The sequence below is a fragment of the Hesperophylax consimilis genome, chromosome 27 (assembly GCF_061612785.1).
Source record: "Hesperophylax consimilis isolate HC1 chromosome 27, BYU_Hcon_1.0, whole genome shotgun sequence".
Taxonomy (NCBI): Eukaryota; Metazoa; Arthropoda; class Insecta; order Trichoptera; family Limnephilidae; genus Hesperophylax; species Hesperophylax consimilis.
The window spans coordinates 12,474,728-12,494,105 of NC_142862.1; the positions used below are offsets into that span (position 1 = coordinate 12,474,728).

General features: G+C 40.4%; 1 protein-coding gene across 1 annotated transcript in view; it reads right to left on the bottom strand.

Moving 5' to 3' along the window:
- Window positions 1–19,378, bottom strand: part of Cul2 (cullin 2) — a 38,824-nt gene that overhangs the window by 6,803 nt on the left and 12,643 nt on the right. Inside the window, exons 9-15 of the mRNA XM_089647735.1 lie at window positions 18,763–18,870; window positions 17,173–17,282; window positions 15,974–16,184; window positions 14,618–14,752; window positions 14,370–14,523; window positions 12,243–12,449; window positions 11,414–11,610 (exon numbers count right to left, since the gene is read on the bottom strand). Coding sequence (XP_089503861.1) covers window positions 11,414–11,610; window positions 12,243–12,449; window positions 14,370–14,523; window positions 14,618–14,752; window positions 15,974–16,184; window positions 17,173–17,282; window positions 18,763–18,870 — 1,122 coding nt within the window. The remainder of the gene's footprint in view (window positions 1–11,413; window positions 11,611–12,242; window positions 12,450–14,369; window positions 14,524–14,617; window positions 14,753–15,973; window positions 16,185–17,172; window positions 17,283–18,762; window positions 18,871–19,378) is intronic.

Below are 19,378 nucleotides of genomic sequence, written 5' to 3' on the forward strand. Positions count from 1 at the left end.
CAATGTGGGATGAATTCAAACATCTATCACTCCTGGACACACTGACCTCCAGATTCCTATTCAACCAATGTGGGATGAATTCAAACATCCATCACTTCTGGACACACTGACCTCCAGATTCATCTTCAACCAATGTGGGATGAATTCAAACATCCATCACTCCTGGACACACTGACCTCCAGATTCCTATTCAACCAATGTGGGATGAATTCAAACATCCATCACTTCTGGACACACTGACCTCCAGATTCATCTTCAACCAATGTGGGATGAATTCAAACATCCATCACTCCTGGACACACTGACCTCGAGATTCCTATTCAACCAATGTGGGGTGAATTCAAACATCCATCACTCCTGGACACACTGACCTCCAGATTCCTATTCAACCAATGTGGGATGAATTCAAACATCCATCTCTCCTGGACACACTGACCACCAGATTTATTCTATTCTTCCTATTTATTTCGACTGATTGATTTATTTTTAAAACTCTATTTTTATAATTAGAAGGTACTACAGTTATGTTGATTAAGTTGTAATTTTGTTGGAATTTTATATGAAAAAATATTAAATTACTAATAGCCCAAGTTAAAAAAATATTCACAATTATAGTATCAAAGTTTCGGGTATCTCCTGCCCGCCTCATAGCTGGTGTAACAAAGTTTAGGGTATCTCCTACCCGCCTCATAGCAGGTGTAACAAAGTTTTGGGTATCTCATACCCGCCTCATAGCTGGTGTAACAATTTCTCACCTCGTTCACGCCGGGTTAAGTACGAAAAAAAAAAAAAAGTGAAAAACATTGGACCACTATTTAGTAATAAAAAATATCAAGTCTGGTAATGGCACATGACGTGTACTTTTAGACGTGTTTAATAGCTAAAAAAGGCAATGCAGCCGTTCCTCTTAAGAGTGAAAACTTGTTGGGAACTTCTTAAGCGAGTTTCACTGTATACATATTCACAAATTCCAAGTTTTGTTGCATGTTGCATATTGAAAACTAACAACTTGACTTTGGACTCGCACCATCTTCATCTTCAACCAATGTGGGATGAATTCAAACATCCATCACTTCTGGACACACTGACCTCCAAATTCATATTCAACCAATGTGGGATGAATTCAAACATCCATCTCTCCTGGACACACTGACCTCCAGATTCATCTTCAACCAATGTGGGATGAATTCAAACATCCATCACTTCTGGACACACTGACCTCCAAATTCATATTCAACCAATGTGGGATGAATTCAAACATCCATCTCTCCTGGACACACTGACCTCCAGATTCATCTTCAACCAATGTGGGATGAATTCAAACATCCATCACTTCTGGACACACTGACCTCCAGATTCCTATTCAACCAATGTGGGATGAATTCAAACATCCATCACTTCTGGACACACTGACCTCCAGATTCCTATTCAACCAATGTGGGATGAATTCAAACATCCATCACTTCTGGACACACTGACCTCCAGATTCCTATTCAACCAATGTGGGATGAATTCAAACATCCATCACTTCTGGACACACTGACCTCCAAATTCATATTCAACCAATGTGGGATGAATTCAAACATCCATCTCTCCTGGACACACTGACCTCCAGATTCATCTTCAACCAATGTGGGATGAATTCAAACATCCATCACTTCTGGAGACACTGACCTCCAGATTCCTATTCAACCAATGTGGGATGAATTCAAACATCCATCACTCCTAGACACACTGACCTCCAGATTCCTATTCAACCAATGTGGGATGAATTCAAACATCCATCACTCCTGGACACACTGACCTCCAGATTCCTATTCAACCAATGTGGGATGAATTCAAACGTCCATCACTTCTGGACACACTGACCTCCAGATTCCTATTCAACCAATGTGGGATGAATTCAAACATCCATCACTTCTGGACACACTGACGTCCAAATTCATATTCAACCAATGTGGGATGAATTCAAACATCCATCTCTCCTGGACACACTGACCTCCAGATTCATCTTCAACCAATGTGGGATGAATTCAAACATCCATCACTTCTGGACACACTGACCTCCAGATTCCTATTCAACCAATGTGGGATGAATTCAAACATCCATCACTTCTGGACACACTGACCTCCAGATTCCTATTCAACCAATGTGGGATGAATTCAAACATCCATCTCTCCTGGACACACTGACCTCCAGATTCATCTTCAACCAATGTGGGATGAATTCAAACATCCATCACTTCTGGACACACTGACTTCCAGATTCATCTTCAACCAATGTGGGATGAATTCAAACATCCATCTCTCCTGGACACACTGACCTCCAGATTCATCTTCAACCAATGTGGGATGAATTCAAACATCCATCTCTCCTGGACACACTGACCTCCAGATTCATCTTCAACCAATGTGGGATGAATTCAAACATCCATCTCTCCTGGACACACTGACCTCCAGATTCATCTTCAACCAATGTGGGATGAATTCAAACATCCATCTCTCCTGGACACACTGACCTCCAGATTCATCTTCAACCAATGTGGGATGAATTCAAACATCCATCTCTCCTGGACACACTGACCTCCAGATTCATCTTCAACCAATGTGGGATGAATTCAAACATCCATCTCTCCTGGACACACTGACCTCCAGATTTATCTTCAACCAATGTGGGATGAATTCAAACATCCATCACTTCTGGACACACTGACTTCCAGATTCATCTTCAACCAATGTGGGATGAATTCAAACATCCATCTCTCCTGGACACACTGACCTCCAGATTCATCTTCAACCAATGTGGGATGAATTCAAACATCCATCTCTCCTGGACACACTGACCTCCAGATTCCTATTCAACCAATGTGGGATGAATTCAAACATCCATCACTTCTGGACACACTGACCTCCAAATTCATATTCAACCAATGTGGGATGAATTCAAACATCCATCTCTCCTGGACACACTGACCTCCAGATTCATCTTCAACCAATGTGGGATGAATTCAAACATCCATCACTTCTGGACACACTGACCTCCAAATTCATATTCAACCAATGTGGGATGAATTCAAACATCCATCTCTCCTGGACACACTGACCTCCAGATTCATCTTCAACCAATGTGGGATGAATTCAAACATCCATCACTTCTGGACACACTGACCTCCAGATTCCTATTCAACCAATGTGGGATGAATTCAAACATCCATCACTTCTGGACACACTGACCTCCAGATTCCTATTCAACCAATGTGGGATGAATTCAAACATCCATCACTTCTGGACACACTGACCTCCAGATTCCTATTCAACCAATGTGGGATGAATTCAAACATCCATCACTTCTGGACACACTGACCTCCAAATTCATATTCAACCAATGTGGGATGAATTCAAACATCCATCTCTCCTGGACACACTGACCTCCAGATTCATCTTCAACCAATGTGGGATGAATTCAAACATCCATCACTTCTGGAGACACTGACCTCCAGATTCCTATTCAACCAATGTGGGATGAATTCAAACATCCATCACTCCTAGACACACTGACCTCCAGATTCCTATTCAACCAATGTGGGATGAATTCAAACATCCATCACTCCTGGACACACTGACCTCCAGATTCCTATTCAACCAATGTGGGATGAATTCAAACGTCCATCACTTCTGGACACACTGACCTCCAGATTCCTATTCAACCAATGTGGGATGAATTCAAACATCCATCACTTCTGGACACACTGACCTCCAAATTCATATTCAACCAATGTGGGATGAATTCGAAGAACATCCATCTCTCCTGGACACACTGACCTCTAGATTCATCTTCAACCAATGTGGGATTAATTCAAACATCCATCACTCCTGGACACACTGACCTCCAGATTCCTATTCAACCAATGTGGGATGAATTCAAACATCCATCACTTCTGGACACACTGACCTCCAGATTCATCTTCAACCAATGTGGGATGAATTCAAACATCCATCACTCCTGGACACACTGACCTCCAGATTCCTATTCAACCAATGTGGGATGAATTCAAACATCCATCACTCCTGGACACATTGACCTCCAGATTCCTATTCAACCAATGTGGGATGAATTCAAACATCCATCACTTCTGGACACACTGACCTCCAGATTCATCTTCAACCAATGTGGGATGAATTCAAACATCCATCACTTCTGGACACACTGACCTCCAGATTCCTATTCAACCAATGTGGGATGAATTCTAACATCCATCACTTCTGGACACACTGACCTCCAGATTCATCTTCAACCAATGTGGGATGAATTCAAACATCCATCACTCCTGGACACACTGACCTCCAGATTCCTATTCAACCAATGTGGGATGAATTCAAAAATCCATCACTTCTGGACACACTGACCTCCAGATTCATCTTCAACCAATGTGGGATGAATTCAAACATCCATCACTCCTGGACACACTGACCTCCAGATTCCTATTCAACCAACGTGGGATGAATTCAAACATCCATCACTTCTGGACACACTGACCTCCAGATTCCTATTCAACCAATGTGGGATGAATTCTAACATCCATCACTTCTGGACACACTGACCTCCAGATTCATCTTCAACCAATGTGGGATGAATTCAAACATCCATCACTCCTGGACACACTGACCTCCAGATTCCTATTCAACCAATGTGGGATGAATTCAAACATCCATCACTTCTGGACACACTGACCTCCAGATTCATCTTCAACCAATGTGGGATGAATTCAAACATGCATCACTCCTGGACACACTGACCTCCAGATTCCTATTCAACCAATGTGGGATGAATTCAAACATCCATCACTTCTGGACACACTGACCTCCAGATTCCTATTCAACCAATGTGGGATGAATTCAAACATCCATCACTCCTGGACACATTGACCTCCAGATTCCTATTCAACCAATGTGGGATGAATTCAAACATCCATCACTTCTGGACACACTGACCTCCAGATTCATCTTCAACCAATGTGGGATTAATTCAAACATCCATCACTCCTGGACACACTGACCTCCAGATTCCTATTCAACCAATGTGGGATGAATTCAAACATCCATCACTTCTGGACACACTGACCTCCAGATTCATCTTCAACCAATGTGGGATGAATTCAAACATCCATCACTCCTGGACACACTGACCTCCAGATTCCTATTCAACCAATGTGGGATGAATTCAAACATCCATCACTCCTGGACACATTGACCTCCAGATTCCTATTCAACCAATGTGGGATGAATTCAAACATCCATCACTTCTGGACACACTGACCTCCAGATTCCTATTCAACCAATGTGGGATGAATTCTAACATCCATCACTTCTGGACACACTGACCTCCAGATTCATCTTCAACCAATGTGGGATGAATTCAAACATCCATCACTCCTGGACACACTGACCTCCAGATTCCTATTCAACCAATGTGGGATGAATTCAAACATCCATCACTTCTGGACACACTGACCTCCAGATTCATCTTCAACCAATGTGGGATGAATTCAAACATCCATCACTCCTGGACACACTGACCTCCAGATTCCTATTCAACCAATGTGGGATGAATTCAAACATCCATCACTTCTGGACACACTGACCTCCAGATTCATCTTCAACCAATGTGGGATGAATTCAAACATCCATCACTCCTGGACACACTGACCTCGAGATTCCTATTCAACCAATGTGGGGTGAATTCAAACATCCATCACTTCTGGACACACTGACCTCCAGATTCATCTTCAACCAATGTGGGATGAATTCAAACATCCATCACTTCTGGACACACTGACCTCCAGATTCCTATTCAACCAATGTGGGATGAATTCAAACATCCATCACTCCTGGACACACTGACCTCCAGATTCCTATTCAACCAATGTGGGATGAATTCAAACATCCATCACTTCTGGACACACTGACCTCCAGATTCCTATTCAACCAATGTGGGATGAATTCAAACATCCATCACTTCTGGACACACTGACCTCCAAATTCATATTCAACCAATGTGGGATGAATTCAAACATCCATCCATCACTTCTGGACACACTGACCTCCAGATTCCTATTCAACCAATGTTGGATGAATTCAAACATCCATCACTTCTGGACACACTGACCTCCAGATTCATCTTCAACCAATGTGGGATGAATTCAAACATCCATCACTTCTGGACACACTGACCTCCAGATTCATCTTCAACCAATGTGGGATGAATTCAAACATCTATCACTCCTGGACACACTGACCTCCAGATTCCTATTCAACCAATGTGGGATGAATTCAAACATCCATCACTTCTGGACACACTGACCTCCAGATTCATCTTCAACCAATGTGGGATGAATTCAAACATCCATCACTCCTGGACACACTGACCTCCAGATTCCTATTCAACCAATGTGGGATGAATTCAAACATCCATCACTTCTGGACACACTGACCTCCAGATTCATCTTCAACCAATGTGGGATGAATTCAAACATCCATCACTCCTGGACACACTGACCTCGAGATTCCTATTCAACCAATGTGGGGTGAATTCAAACATCCATCACTCCTGGACACACTGACCTCCAGATTCCTATTCAACCAATGTGGGATGAATTCAAACATCCATCTCTCCTGGACACACTGACCACCAGATTTATTCTATTCTTCCTATTTATTTCGACTGATTGATTTATTTTTAAAACTCTATTTTTATAATTAGAAGGTACTACAGTTATGTTGATTAAGTTGTAATTTTGTTGGAATTTTATATGAAAAAATATTAAATTACTAATAGCCTAAGTTAAAAAAATATTCACAATTATAGTATCAAAGTTTCGGGTATCTCCTGCCCGCCTCATAGCTGGTGTAACAAAGTTTAGGGTATCTCCTACCCGCCTCATAGCAGGTGTAACAAAGTTTTGGGTATCTCATACCCGCCTCATAGCTGGTGTAACAATTTCTCACCTCGTTCACGCCGGGTTAAGTACGAAAAAAAAAAAAAAGTGAAAAACATTGGACCACTATTTAGTAATAAAAAATATCAAGTCTGGTAATGGCACATGACGTGTACTTTTAGACGTGTTTAATAGCTAAAAAAGGCAATGCAGCCGTTCCTCTTAAGAGTGAAAACTTGTTGGGAACTTCTTAAGCGAGTTTCACTGTATACATATTCACAAATTCCAAGTTTTGTTGCATGTTGCATATTGAAAACTAACAACTTGACTTTGGACTCGCACCATCTTCATCTTCAACCAATGTGGGATGAATTCAAACATCCATCACTTCTGGACACACTGACCTCCAAATTCATATTCAACCAATGTGGGATGAATTCAAACATCCATCTCTCCTGGACACACTGACCTCCAGATTCATCTTCAACCAATGTGGGATGAATTCAAACATCCATCACTTCTGGACACACTGACCTCCAAATTCATATTCAACCAATGTGGGATGAATTCAAACATCCATCTCTCCTGGACACACTGACCTCCAGATTCATCTTCAACCAATGTGGGATGAATTCAAACATCCATCACTTCTGGACACACTGACCTCCAGATTCCTATTCAACCAATGTGGGATGAATTCAAACATCCATCACTTCTGGACACACTGACCTCCAGATTCCTATTCAACCAATGTGGGATGAATTCAAACATCCATCACTTCTGGACACACTGACCTCCAGATTCCTATTCAACCAATGTGGGATGAATTCAAACATCCATCACTTCTGGACACACTGACCTCCAAATTCATATTCAACCAATGTGGGATGAATTCAAACATCCATCTCTCCTGGACACACTGACCTCCAGATTCATCTTCAACCAATGTGGGATGAATTCAAACATCCATCACTTCTGGAGACACTGACCTCCAGATTCCTATTCAACCAATGTGGGATGAATTCAAACATCCATCACTCCTAGACACACTGACCTCCAGATTCCTATTCAACCAATGTGGGATGAATTCAAACATCCATCACTCCTGGACACACTGACCTCCAGATTCCTATTCAACCAATGTGGGATGAATTCAAACGTCCATCACTTCTGGACACACTGACCTCCAGATTCCTATTCAACCAATGTGGGATGAATTCAAACATCCATCACTTCTGGACACACTGACGTCCAAATTCATATTCAACCAATGTGGGATGAATTCAAACATCCATCTCTCCTGGACACACTGACCTCCAGATTCATCTTCAACCAATGTGGGATGAATTCAAACATCCATCACTTCTGGACACACTGACCTCCAGATTCCTATTCAACCAATGTGGGATGAATTCAAACATCCATCACTTCTGGACACACTGACCTCCAGATTCCTATTCAACCAATGTGGGATGAATTCAAACATCCATCACTTCTGGACACACTGACCTCCAGATTCCTATTCAACCAATGTGGGATGAATTCAAACATCCATCACTTCTGGACACACTGACCTCCAAATTCATATTCAACCAATGTGGGATGAATTCAAACATCCATCCATCACTTCTGGACACACTGACCTCCAGATTCCTATTCAACCAATGTTGGATGAATTCAAACATCCATCACTTCTGGACACACTGACCTCCAGATTCATCTTCAACCAATGTGGGATGAATTCAAACATCCATCACTTCTGGACACACTGACCTCCAGATTCATCTTCAACCAATGTGGGATGAATTCAAACATCTATCACTCCTGGACACACTGACCTCCAGATTCCTATTCAACCAATGTGGGATGAATTCAAACATCCATCACTTCTGGACACACTGACCTCGAGATTCATCTTCAACCAATGTGGGATGAATTCAAACATCCATCACTCCTGGACACACTGACCTCCAGATTCCTATTCAACCAATGTGGGATGAATTCAAACATCCATCACTTCTGGACACACTGACCTCCAGATTCATCTTCAACCAATGTGGGATGAATTCAAACATCCATCACTCCTGGACACACTGACCTCCAGATTCCTATTCAACCAATGTGGGGTGAATTCAAACATCCATCACTCCTGGACACACTGACCTCCAGATTCCTATTCAACCAATGTGGGATGAATTCAAACATCCATCTCTCCTGGACACACTGACCTCCAGATTCATCTTCAACCAATGTGGGATGAATTCAAACATCCATCACTCCTGGACACACTGACCTCCAGATTCCTATTCAACCAATGTGGGGTGAATTCAAACATCCATCACTCCTGGACACACTGACCTCCAGATTCCTATTCAACCAATGTGGGATGAATTCAAACATCCATCTCTCCTGGACACACTGACCTCGAGATTCCTATTCAACCAATGTGGGGTGAATTCAAACATCCATCACTCCTGGACACACTGACCTCCAGATTCCTATTCAACCAATGTGGGATGAATTCAAACATCCATCTCTCCTGGACACACTGACCTCCAGATTCATCTTCAACCAATGTGGGATGAATTCAAACATCCATCACTCCTGGACACACTGACCTCGAGATTCCTATTCAACCAATGTGGGGTGAATTCAAACATCCATCACTCCTGGACACACTGACCTCCAGATTCCTATTCAACCAATGTGGGATGAATTCAAACATCCATCTCTCCTGGACACACTGACCTCCAGATTCATCTTCAACCAATGTGGGATGAATTCAAACATCCATCACTCCTGGACACACTGACCTCCAGATTCCTATTCAACCAATGTGGGGTGAATTCAAACATCCATCACTCCTGGACACACTGACCTCCAGATTCCTATTCAACCAATGTGGGATGAATTCAAACATCCATCTCTCCTGGACACACTGACCTCGAGATTCCTATTCAACCAATGTGGGGTGAATTCAAACATCCATCACTCCTGGACACACTGACCTCCAGATTCCTATTCAACCAATGTGGGATGAATTCAAACATCCATCTCTCCTGGACACACTGACCTCCAGATTCATCTTCAACCAATGTGGGATGAATTCAAACATCCATCACTCCTGGACACACTGACCTCGAGATTCCTATTCAACCAATGTGGGGTGAATTCAAACATCCATCACTCCTGGACACACTGACCTCCAGATTCCTATTCAACCAATGTGGGATGAATTCAAACATCCATCTCTCCTGGACACACTGACCTCGAGATTCCTATTCAACCAATGTGGGGTGAATTCAAACATCCATCACTCCTGGACACACTGACCTCCAGATTCCTATTCAACCAATGTGGGATGAATTCAAACATCCATCTCTCCTGGACACACTGACCTCCAGATTCATCTTCAACCAATGTGGGATGAATTCAAACATCCATCACTCCTGGACACACTGTCCTCGAGATTCCTATTCAACCAATGTGGGGTGAATTCAAACATCCATCACTCCTGGACACACTGACCTCCAGATTCCTATTCAACCAATGTGGGATGAATTCAAACATCCATCTCTCCTGGACACACTGACCTCCAGATTCATCTTCAACCAATGTGGGATGAATTCAAACATCCATCACTCCTGGACACACTGACCTCGAGATTCCTATTCAACCAATGTGGGGTGAATTCAAACATCCATCACTCCTGGACACACTGACCTCCAGATTCCTATTCAACCAATGTGGGATGAATTCAAACATCCATCTCTCCTGGACACACTGACCACCAGATTTATTCTATTCTTCCTATTTATTTCGACTGATTGATTTATTTTTAAAACTCTATTTTTATAATTAGAAGGTACTACAGTTATGTTGATTAAGTTGTAATTTTGTTGGAATTTTATATGAAAAAATATTAAATTACTAATAGCCCAAGTTAAAAAAATATTCACAATTATAGTATCAAAGTTTCGGGTATCTCCTGCCCGCCTCATAGCTGGTGTAACAAAGTTTAGGGTATCTCCTACCCGCCTCATAGCAGGTGTAACAAAGTTTTGGGTATCTCATACCCGCCTCATAGCTGGTGTAACAATTTCTCACCTCGTTCACGCCGGGTTAAGTACGAAAAAAAAAAAAAAGTGAAAAACATTGGACCACTATTTAGTAATAAAAAATATCAAGTCTGGTAATGGCACATGACGTGTACTTTTAGACGTGTTTAATAGCTAAAAAAGGCAATGCAGCCGTTCCTCTTAAGAGTGAAAACTTGTTGGGAACTTCTTAAGCGAGTTTCACTGTATACATATTCACAAATTCCAAGTTTTGTTGCATGTTGCATATTGAAAACTAACAACTTGACTTTGGACTCGCACCCGAGAATCTTGACGTTTGGGGACAATGGGTTAATGTGTAAAATTCACATTCCCAAACATAATTATTGGGTAAAATATTATTTATATAGTATATTGTACCTTGCGGGCCTTCATAATGCGCACAATGGCCGCTTGCAGGTACATCTTGCGGTCCTCGTCCACGGAGGCAGCGGTGCGGTCGGCCTCTTGCTGCTCGCGAGCCGCCGCTCCTGTTGCGCCGCCACCGCCGCCCGCTACACGCAGTTTCGTCCGCTTGGACGTGAAGTCCAAATTAAGCGTTACTACTGTTTCCGGGTCTGTAATACAATTATACGACAAACGTGAATTAATTGTCATCTCAATATTGACATCCCCCTTCCTCCTTCACACTTTTCTCTTGTGGAGCGTACCTACATCAAGCAAGAAGAAAGAAGACAAAACTATGTACATAATACTAAGTACTAATATTGTCAATAGAGGTCTCTGTAGTTTCTTTAATTTTTCAATAGAGCGATATTAGTAGATTCCTATTTTATCATAGTAATCATTTTATTTTATTTATCAGTAGAGCGATATTAGTAGATTCCTCTTTTACCATAGTAACCATTTTTCCTTTGTTTTATGATATATTTTTTCTCCTCAAATTTGGACTCAACTAAATGAACAAAAGCTTATGACCGAGCAACAACTTATGGGATAGTATGAAAATGCGATTGTCATACCAAATAGTGCCTTTATTTAACAAATTTATTGTCATCATCAAGATAAATAAGCCAGTTATTGCATGAAATGGAAATTAGTGTGGGGTGGACTATTACTTACAAGCAGCTGTGGACCTGTTCCTTAAAACCTGGTCAAATACATTTTGATAGCCATCGGGCATCAACATGCGTGTTCACATAGAGCAAGCAATGCATGATACAACAAGAAGGGGGGGTATTCCTCTTACCGCTAATGTCTCCCTCCAGGCACAGCAGCCTAGCCTCCTGCAGGGCCGCCATGTGCCGGGCCAGCGCGTCAGCCGGCAGCCGTGTAGCACGACACAGCTCCGCCACGGAGCGCGTGTCAGAGCGCTCAAACTCCAGCACAAGCGCCATCTGCGCCGTTTGCATGGTTACGTAGTAGGGTCGCCGCAAGTAGCACAGCTTCAGCTCACCTGAGAAAGAGTAATACAAACATAGAGAATGTTAATTCTGGCAATGGCAGATAATATGAAATGCTCGAATCAGCCATTGGTACTACCGACGATCACGCCAGCAGTCAATTCTTGCTTATTCCTGCAATGGCGAAAGTAGCAATTAAAATTCACCAATGTTGTATTTTGTCTTTATGCTCCTAAAGGATATCTGGACATAGATTTCCAAGTGATGAACAGGAAAAAAGTGGATTTTTGCCTTAACCTCTGGAAAACCGTTCGTACACCAGTGACAAGAATTTTTTCCCGCCAATAAACCGTTCATGCGCTGCTGGCATTGGAATTTCGCCCTAGCTGAAATTTTTTGATATGCAATTTAAACCTTAATGCCATGAGAAAGTGCATAAATTTTTTTAACAGAATCGCTTGTACTTGAAACACTTTAGAGTAAATTTTCGATTCCATTATTGATTTCCCTCAAAAAGGGTCTGGGGTTCAAGCCCTCAGGCTAATTAATTTGCTTTTGGGAAGAACTCATACGGCCGTTGTTCCCAACATTTCGAACGATCAATCTCAGGGTCCGATCAGCCGAGTGATTTATTCAGTAACATTCGATTCGCCTGTTACCAAACATCTTTACTGTTGATTACCTTAAGTGGCCATGCCCACTTTCATAGACAATAAAATGACATCAAAGTTAAAACTTTCAATGCTAAATTAACATTGGCGAATTAATTATTGTATTTATTATTAATGCATATATTTTTTAAGTACTGTAATACGTAAACTGATATTTAATATTTAAGCGTATGAAATATGTTAAAAATAAAGTATTAGCTTGACTTTTGCCACCGTGCCTTGGCCTCGCAAATATGTTTCACTCTGTTGACACTTTTTATAAGCAGTCATTTACTGAGGCAAACTTAATCCAGTAGTTTGGCTTCCTTAAATTGGTTGATCACTCAGTTGTCACTTTTCCGTTGGAAAGAGCATAGTTGTGCGTTTGAGCAGTGTTTATCCAAAATTTCGGCTCAGCAGTTGATCAGTAGGATTGGGAAGAACGGCCGATAGAAATCATTGTATCTCCCTTATCTACATGGTGAGAAAGAGAAAACCTCAGGCTTTATATTCAAATCAAGAAGTTAACCAAAGAAGAATTAAAATGTACAACCTCTATAAAACCAAATATTCCAACTGCAATTTGAGAAGAATGTATGAAACTTCGCAAATTATCTATTCATTATTTTTATATGAAATAACAAAAAATGTGAGGTGACAATAATATTTGTAATACATTTGTCTAATAAAATGTGTTTTTATTTTTGTTTCGTTTCCATTAGTTACAAAAAACGTAATGTAAGCTATTTTTATTTTTATTTTTTGTTTGCAATAAAATTTTTAATATTTCAAAAATTATGTTTATTTCATTCAAAATTTAGGCGGATTAGATCTGTCAAAGAATTTATACATAAAAATGCAAAAATCACTCATTTTAAATACATGTAGGATTACGAAAGATTTTTTAAATATTTATATTTAGGGATCAGTAGGATTTATAGGTACAATTAGAAGTTCTACCGAGCCGAACCCTCTGATATGAAAATATCTGGAGTTGGCGAATTATTTTCCCATTTGATCTCTGGTGATTTCACGTGTTGTTCTTGTATTGTTTTGTATTTATTATGCTTATATAATGCACTTGCTTAATGTTGATTGACTAGATGATCATTTGTGGAAAAGTTTTGGAAGGGTTTAGTTTTTCCTGTGGGGAAGATTAAAGTCAGAAATCCGGACTAAAGTCAGAAAATGAATGATGTTTAAAAATCAAATTTGAAAGTGGATATCATCACTTTTCAAAAACCAGCGCTGGAGGGACTCCAATACAGATTCCCCACAACTGAAAAACATACTTCCGATTTATAAATTAATCTAGAGCCCTACCCATGCACAAATGATGCAGCCAAGTTAGTTTCCTCCCGCTGTACGAGTTATGGTAGAACTTCTCAAACAGCGCGATGGGCCGCTCCAGTTGAGGGGGCGCAGCGCCCGCCAGGGCCCCAGCGGCACTCAGCGGCCACGCCCCCGCTTGTAATACCTGGAATTATACAAACAGAATTTAATATACATCAGATTGAAGTGGTAGCAAGACAATATAATTTTATTTCAACGACGGGAAAGAAATAACGTACGTGTATACTGAAGCCCATGCCTGCGTCAACCCCCTCCACCTTCAGGAAGTCTTGGAACTTGGAGTTGAGGTCCCCGGAGATAGCAATGTCCGTGAACATCCTCAGCAATTTGTTGGTGAACTCGTAACCACAGGCCTGCCAAAAATACAATCATTGAGTATTATTTATTTATAAACATGTGATATATATATATAATAACTAGCTGTACCCCGCCACACTTTGCTGTGGCTCAGTCTGCCTCTGCGGATAGAAAAACAATAGCGCATGTTGCTTTTACGTCCAACAGATGGCGCTGTTTTTTTTTTTGTTTTTTTAAAGTATGTTTGTCTAACAGATATCACTTTTCATAAAAAACTTGCTTTTACCTGCCACAGGTGATATCTATATAATATAGGTATATAAAAACACACACATATTCGAATGCAACATTGTGTCAAAAATTCAAAGCAATCAATGAATAACTTTCGGAGATTAAAGATTTTGAACAAACAAACATTTAATTTTTTATTTATATAGATAGATTTAGTGGAACATTATTAAAGAAGTACAATTTGTTAGAGAATTTACAAAATTGAACACATGCAAAAGAATAATAAAAGCTAACAATAATATTTATTTATGAGGTATGTTATTACAGCCGTCTTGTAACTAAATTCCGTGCAGTTTGAAACATCTACCATTTCTAAGTATTGCCAACTGCAATCAGGCTAGCTACAAGCCAGTATCTAAATGACTCAGTCCTTATATTGTTGTTGCAATCAAAAATAATTTTTGGTTGACTATTTCTAGTTGGTATATCCACTCAAGCAATTTTTGGCATATTATGGCAAATTTTCAAAAAGGTTTTGAGCGATAGATTGTCAAAATGTGCCAAATTTATATATATATAACCAATCGCTCGAGTAGTTATGGAAGATAATTAGGCTAAGTAAATCAGGGCTGTCTAATCCACAAACAATTATAAAAATAAAAGTCAAGTCGAAAACAAGTATTCTATCTGAGAGTTTTAATAATTTTAATTATCAGATAGAAAAAAATAATTTTAATTAATTAACAGTCAGAGGGGCTACATTCATGAAATAAAAAGTAGAATCTACAGTGCTCTTAGCGCAAGTGATTTTGATTTTGTCCTCTACATAGTTTTCAAAGCATTAAGGTTAATATCGCATCACAAAAAATTGCAGCAAGGATGACATTAGTGCACTCACGTGTGAACAAGCGCCGAGAATGATTGTAAAAAATGTCAAAGTGAGCGAAAACCGTTTGACTGGTTATAAAAAGATGCATGTATCAAAATGTGTTACTGAAAATGCTTATCTGGGCAGGATTTAACCATTAACGTAAAGGGTGAGTGACCTGCTTCAGCCTGTTGATCATGGCCTCTTCCTGGTCCATGCTGTAACTCTGCTGGTGGATGAGGCGCTTGGCCATGAGGCGTGCGTAGAATTTCTGAAACACGTCCTTGTCGTCGATGTACTTGAAGATGACTATGGAGGACGCCAGCCGCTCCTCCGCTTCCAGCTCCGACACTCCGCGGGAGCTCTTCTTCAGAAGGCCGTCGCAGTACCTGAAGATTAAACAATCACCAATGTTAGGGATTGCACAAAGACTAAAAATTATAATGTATTAAACAGATATGCATTCACAGAACATAATTGAAAAGTGGCTTCACACGAGCTTGAGGAAAATAATTTCCCCCAGGGCCTGACATCTTTGGGGATGCTGTGTGCTGAATGTATTTTTAACACTTTGAATTAAAATTAAATTAAAGAATTAGAACTGGTAGCAGTAGAACATATTTGATGCTTGATAACAATTTATTGGTAGATTTATTTGAAAAATACTTTCATTTGAAAGAAATTAAGTCTCAGAGGACAAATTTCACATAAAATGACAAATATGTAGTACACTGTTTACCAAAAGTAAGACATTTTATTAAAAAAATACCTTCAAAAGTACATCTAAAAAAAATTGAGAGAAAAAATCCAAAAAAATATTAAACACAAAAATCACCTTTCAAAATATAAAAATGGCACAAAAATTGCCAGCAATTGGAAAATTAAAATTTATATTCGCTCTAGATAGCGAGGAAAAAATTCTGAAATCTATGTTTATTCAAATATACCCATGGTCAGGGGTAGGGAGGAGAGGAAATACTGAAAAGGAAAAAGATTTGAGGGGTGGATAGGAATCTTGGTGTCAGAGTGTCCAGGAGTGACAGACATATGAATGCATCCCTCCCACTGTGGTGCAAGTCAATGGATCAAGAAAGTGCGACTGGACGTCCCTCCCGATCTGGCCCACCATGCAACTAGCGGGCAGAAACATCCACCGCCAAGAACTGGACAAATCTTATCCCATGAACCCGGACAACCCTGCTATGTCACCAGCCATAGCTTGCCACTTGGTTATCCAATGAATGGTTTATGGGGCGGCGGTCCACTAGCACAGACACATTGACAAAGGTTTTGTCTAATGTCAGTAACTTGTCAACGTAGATCTGACTCTTTGAACCCCCCAACTACTACTATCCAGTATTAAAAAGATTGGCTTACCTGGCCAACAGTTCGGGACTCTTGCAGGGTTGGTCGTTGTGGCGTGCATTAATGACGGCACTGCACGCCTTATCCAGCGCGCCCAGGAAAGCTTGGTCGCTGTCAAACACCTGCAAACAAACATCGCAACTCACAGTGAACAAATAAACTTTGCTGTCCCTTTTCCGCTAGACACAATAAGTAGGAGTAAACGAGACAAAGGTCATCGCGAATAACTGTACAGGGATATTAATATATTTTTTAAGCCATTAGGTTATCATTCATCAGCTTCAGCCATCGTCTGTATCCTATATTTATTAGTAGTGAATAAATGAGATGAAAAGTAAAATAAACAAATTGTAGCAGTAAAACTGACACAAATAAATCTATTAACAACGATGCCAATTTAAAATAATGAAAACTGAGATTATTTCACTTGCGATATCATGCACCTTGTAACAGTTTTAAATTGCCACCCCAGCAATTTAATGTGCATGAACTGTTATAATAATTCTACTGGCTACAAACAACTTCACTCGGGCTTTCGTGCCGGCCGGTTGTTGAGAATTGGAAAAAGAGAAAGTTTGAGGAGAGTCGGACCACAACCGGCGAGAGGTCAGTTCACAACGGGCAGCCAGCTGCAGTGGACATACTGGGGATCTCTGACTGGTGGACCTCAATGGACTCGCGTTAGCTAATTTTTATACTGGACATTGATTCCTAGTTTACTTTTATTTTGTGAGATATTACGTTATCTCACATGGCGCCCTACTCTGTACAAGGTTAGTTGATCTCTTGTGTGTTATAATATCTACTATTGTCTGTTTGCTAGTGATTCCTTATCGAACCTGGCACATGGCCCTGGGATTATTAATTCCATAATTTATAGTCTCTTGTTTGTTTGCTTGCTAATAAAGATTTGTTTGAACTAATCATTATTTTTATTTGAATTCCACAGATGGTTAATTCAAATGATGGCTGGGCGATTATTGTTATCTCATGTTACAATGGCACCCCGAGTGCTCATAACTTTAGCTACAATTGGCGAACAACATGTAAATGTTGTTAAATGTCTTAATTGGTTGATCGAACTGGAACCTATATGAAAAGGACACGCTGAAAGCTTCCTAACAATGTTCTTTTACAAGCATAATATACACTTGCTGTCCCTCTTCTGCCAGTGACAATAAGTAGGTTCAACCAATCGGCATACCTTCCGCCAAGATTGGGGGGCTGCACTTTTTTTGTATCGGCATATTGCTCGCCCTATTGGAGCGACTAAACTTTTCCCACATACTTAGATAATAAAATTATAATCTAATCTAAAACTATAAAAGCAAAAAAGGGAATAATTTGGGATAATATGGGGTGCAATACTGCACAGTGATAATCCTTCTCAAGTATGCACAGATGTCACAAATTAAATATAATTATGCCGTTGGGTTAAACAAGACAAAGGGCTGTTCCTGGTCGGCGGAAGCACATATTGATGCACAAATACATTCAATGCTTTTTCGCAAAGTTTTTTTCAGAGTCAACTCTCACTACATTACCTATACTTTGCATCCAAATTCACAGCTTATTTTTTTATCTAATTTAAATTGAACATACCTGTGCGAAAAGTTCCCTGTACTTGTTGTGAATGGCCAGCATCTGCTCCACAAACTGGTTGTGCGCCCCCTCCCCCTTCAGGTCGCCCATGGCCTGCAGCCCCTGCGTCTGTAACAGCAGAAGACATAACTCTGTGAGTCACAATTTCCAAATCGGCTATACAAGGTAGTTTGTTGAACTCGATGATGGCCCGGTCAAAGGCATTTGAAATTTCGAGTGCTACAGTTTGGTTCCCACCGTTACATTCCAGACACTGCCCCAAAACATGCATCACACACGGGAGAAGATAGCATGAGCGGTTCTACCGGAGTCCGTATTAACAGTTCCATCAACTTGGTTGGATAAGGTTCTTACCTTGGTTGGATAAGGTTCTTACCTTGGTTGGATAAGAATCTTACCTTGGTTGGATTACGTTCTTACCAACAGTTATATTAAAATGACCTTTGAATGCAAAACCATATCTTTTGCTCATTTCTACAACCAAAATAATTTTCAGAGCCATCTGTGTTCTATTTCCGTAAATACTTATATGACGAAGTTCTAGCATCGAGCATTTTAAACTTTCTATTTATTTTACAAGGTTCTATGATCACTTTGAACCGTTTACAATCGCCAT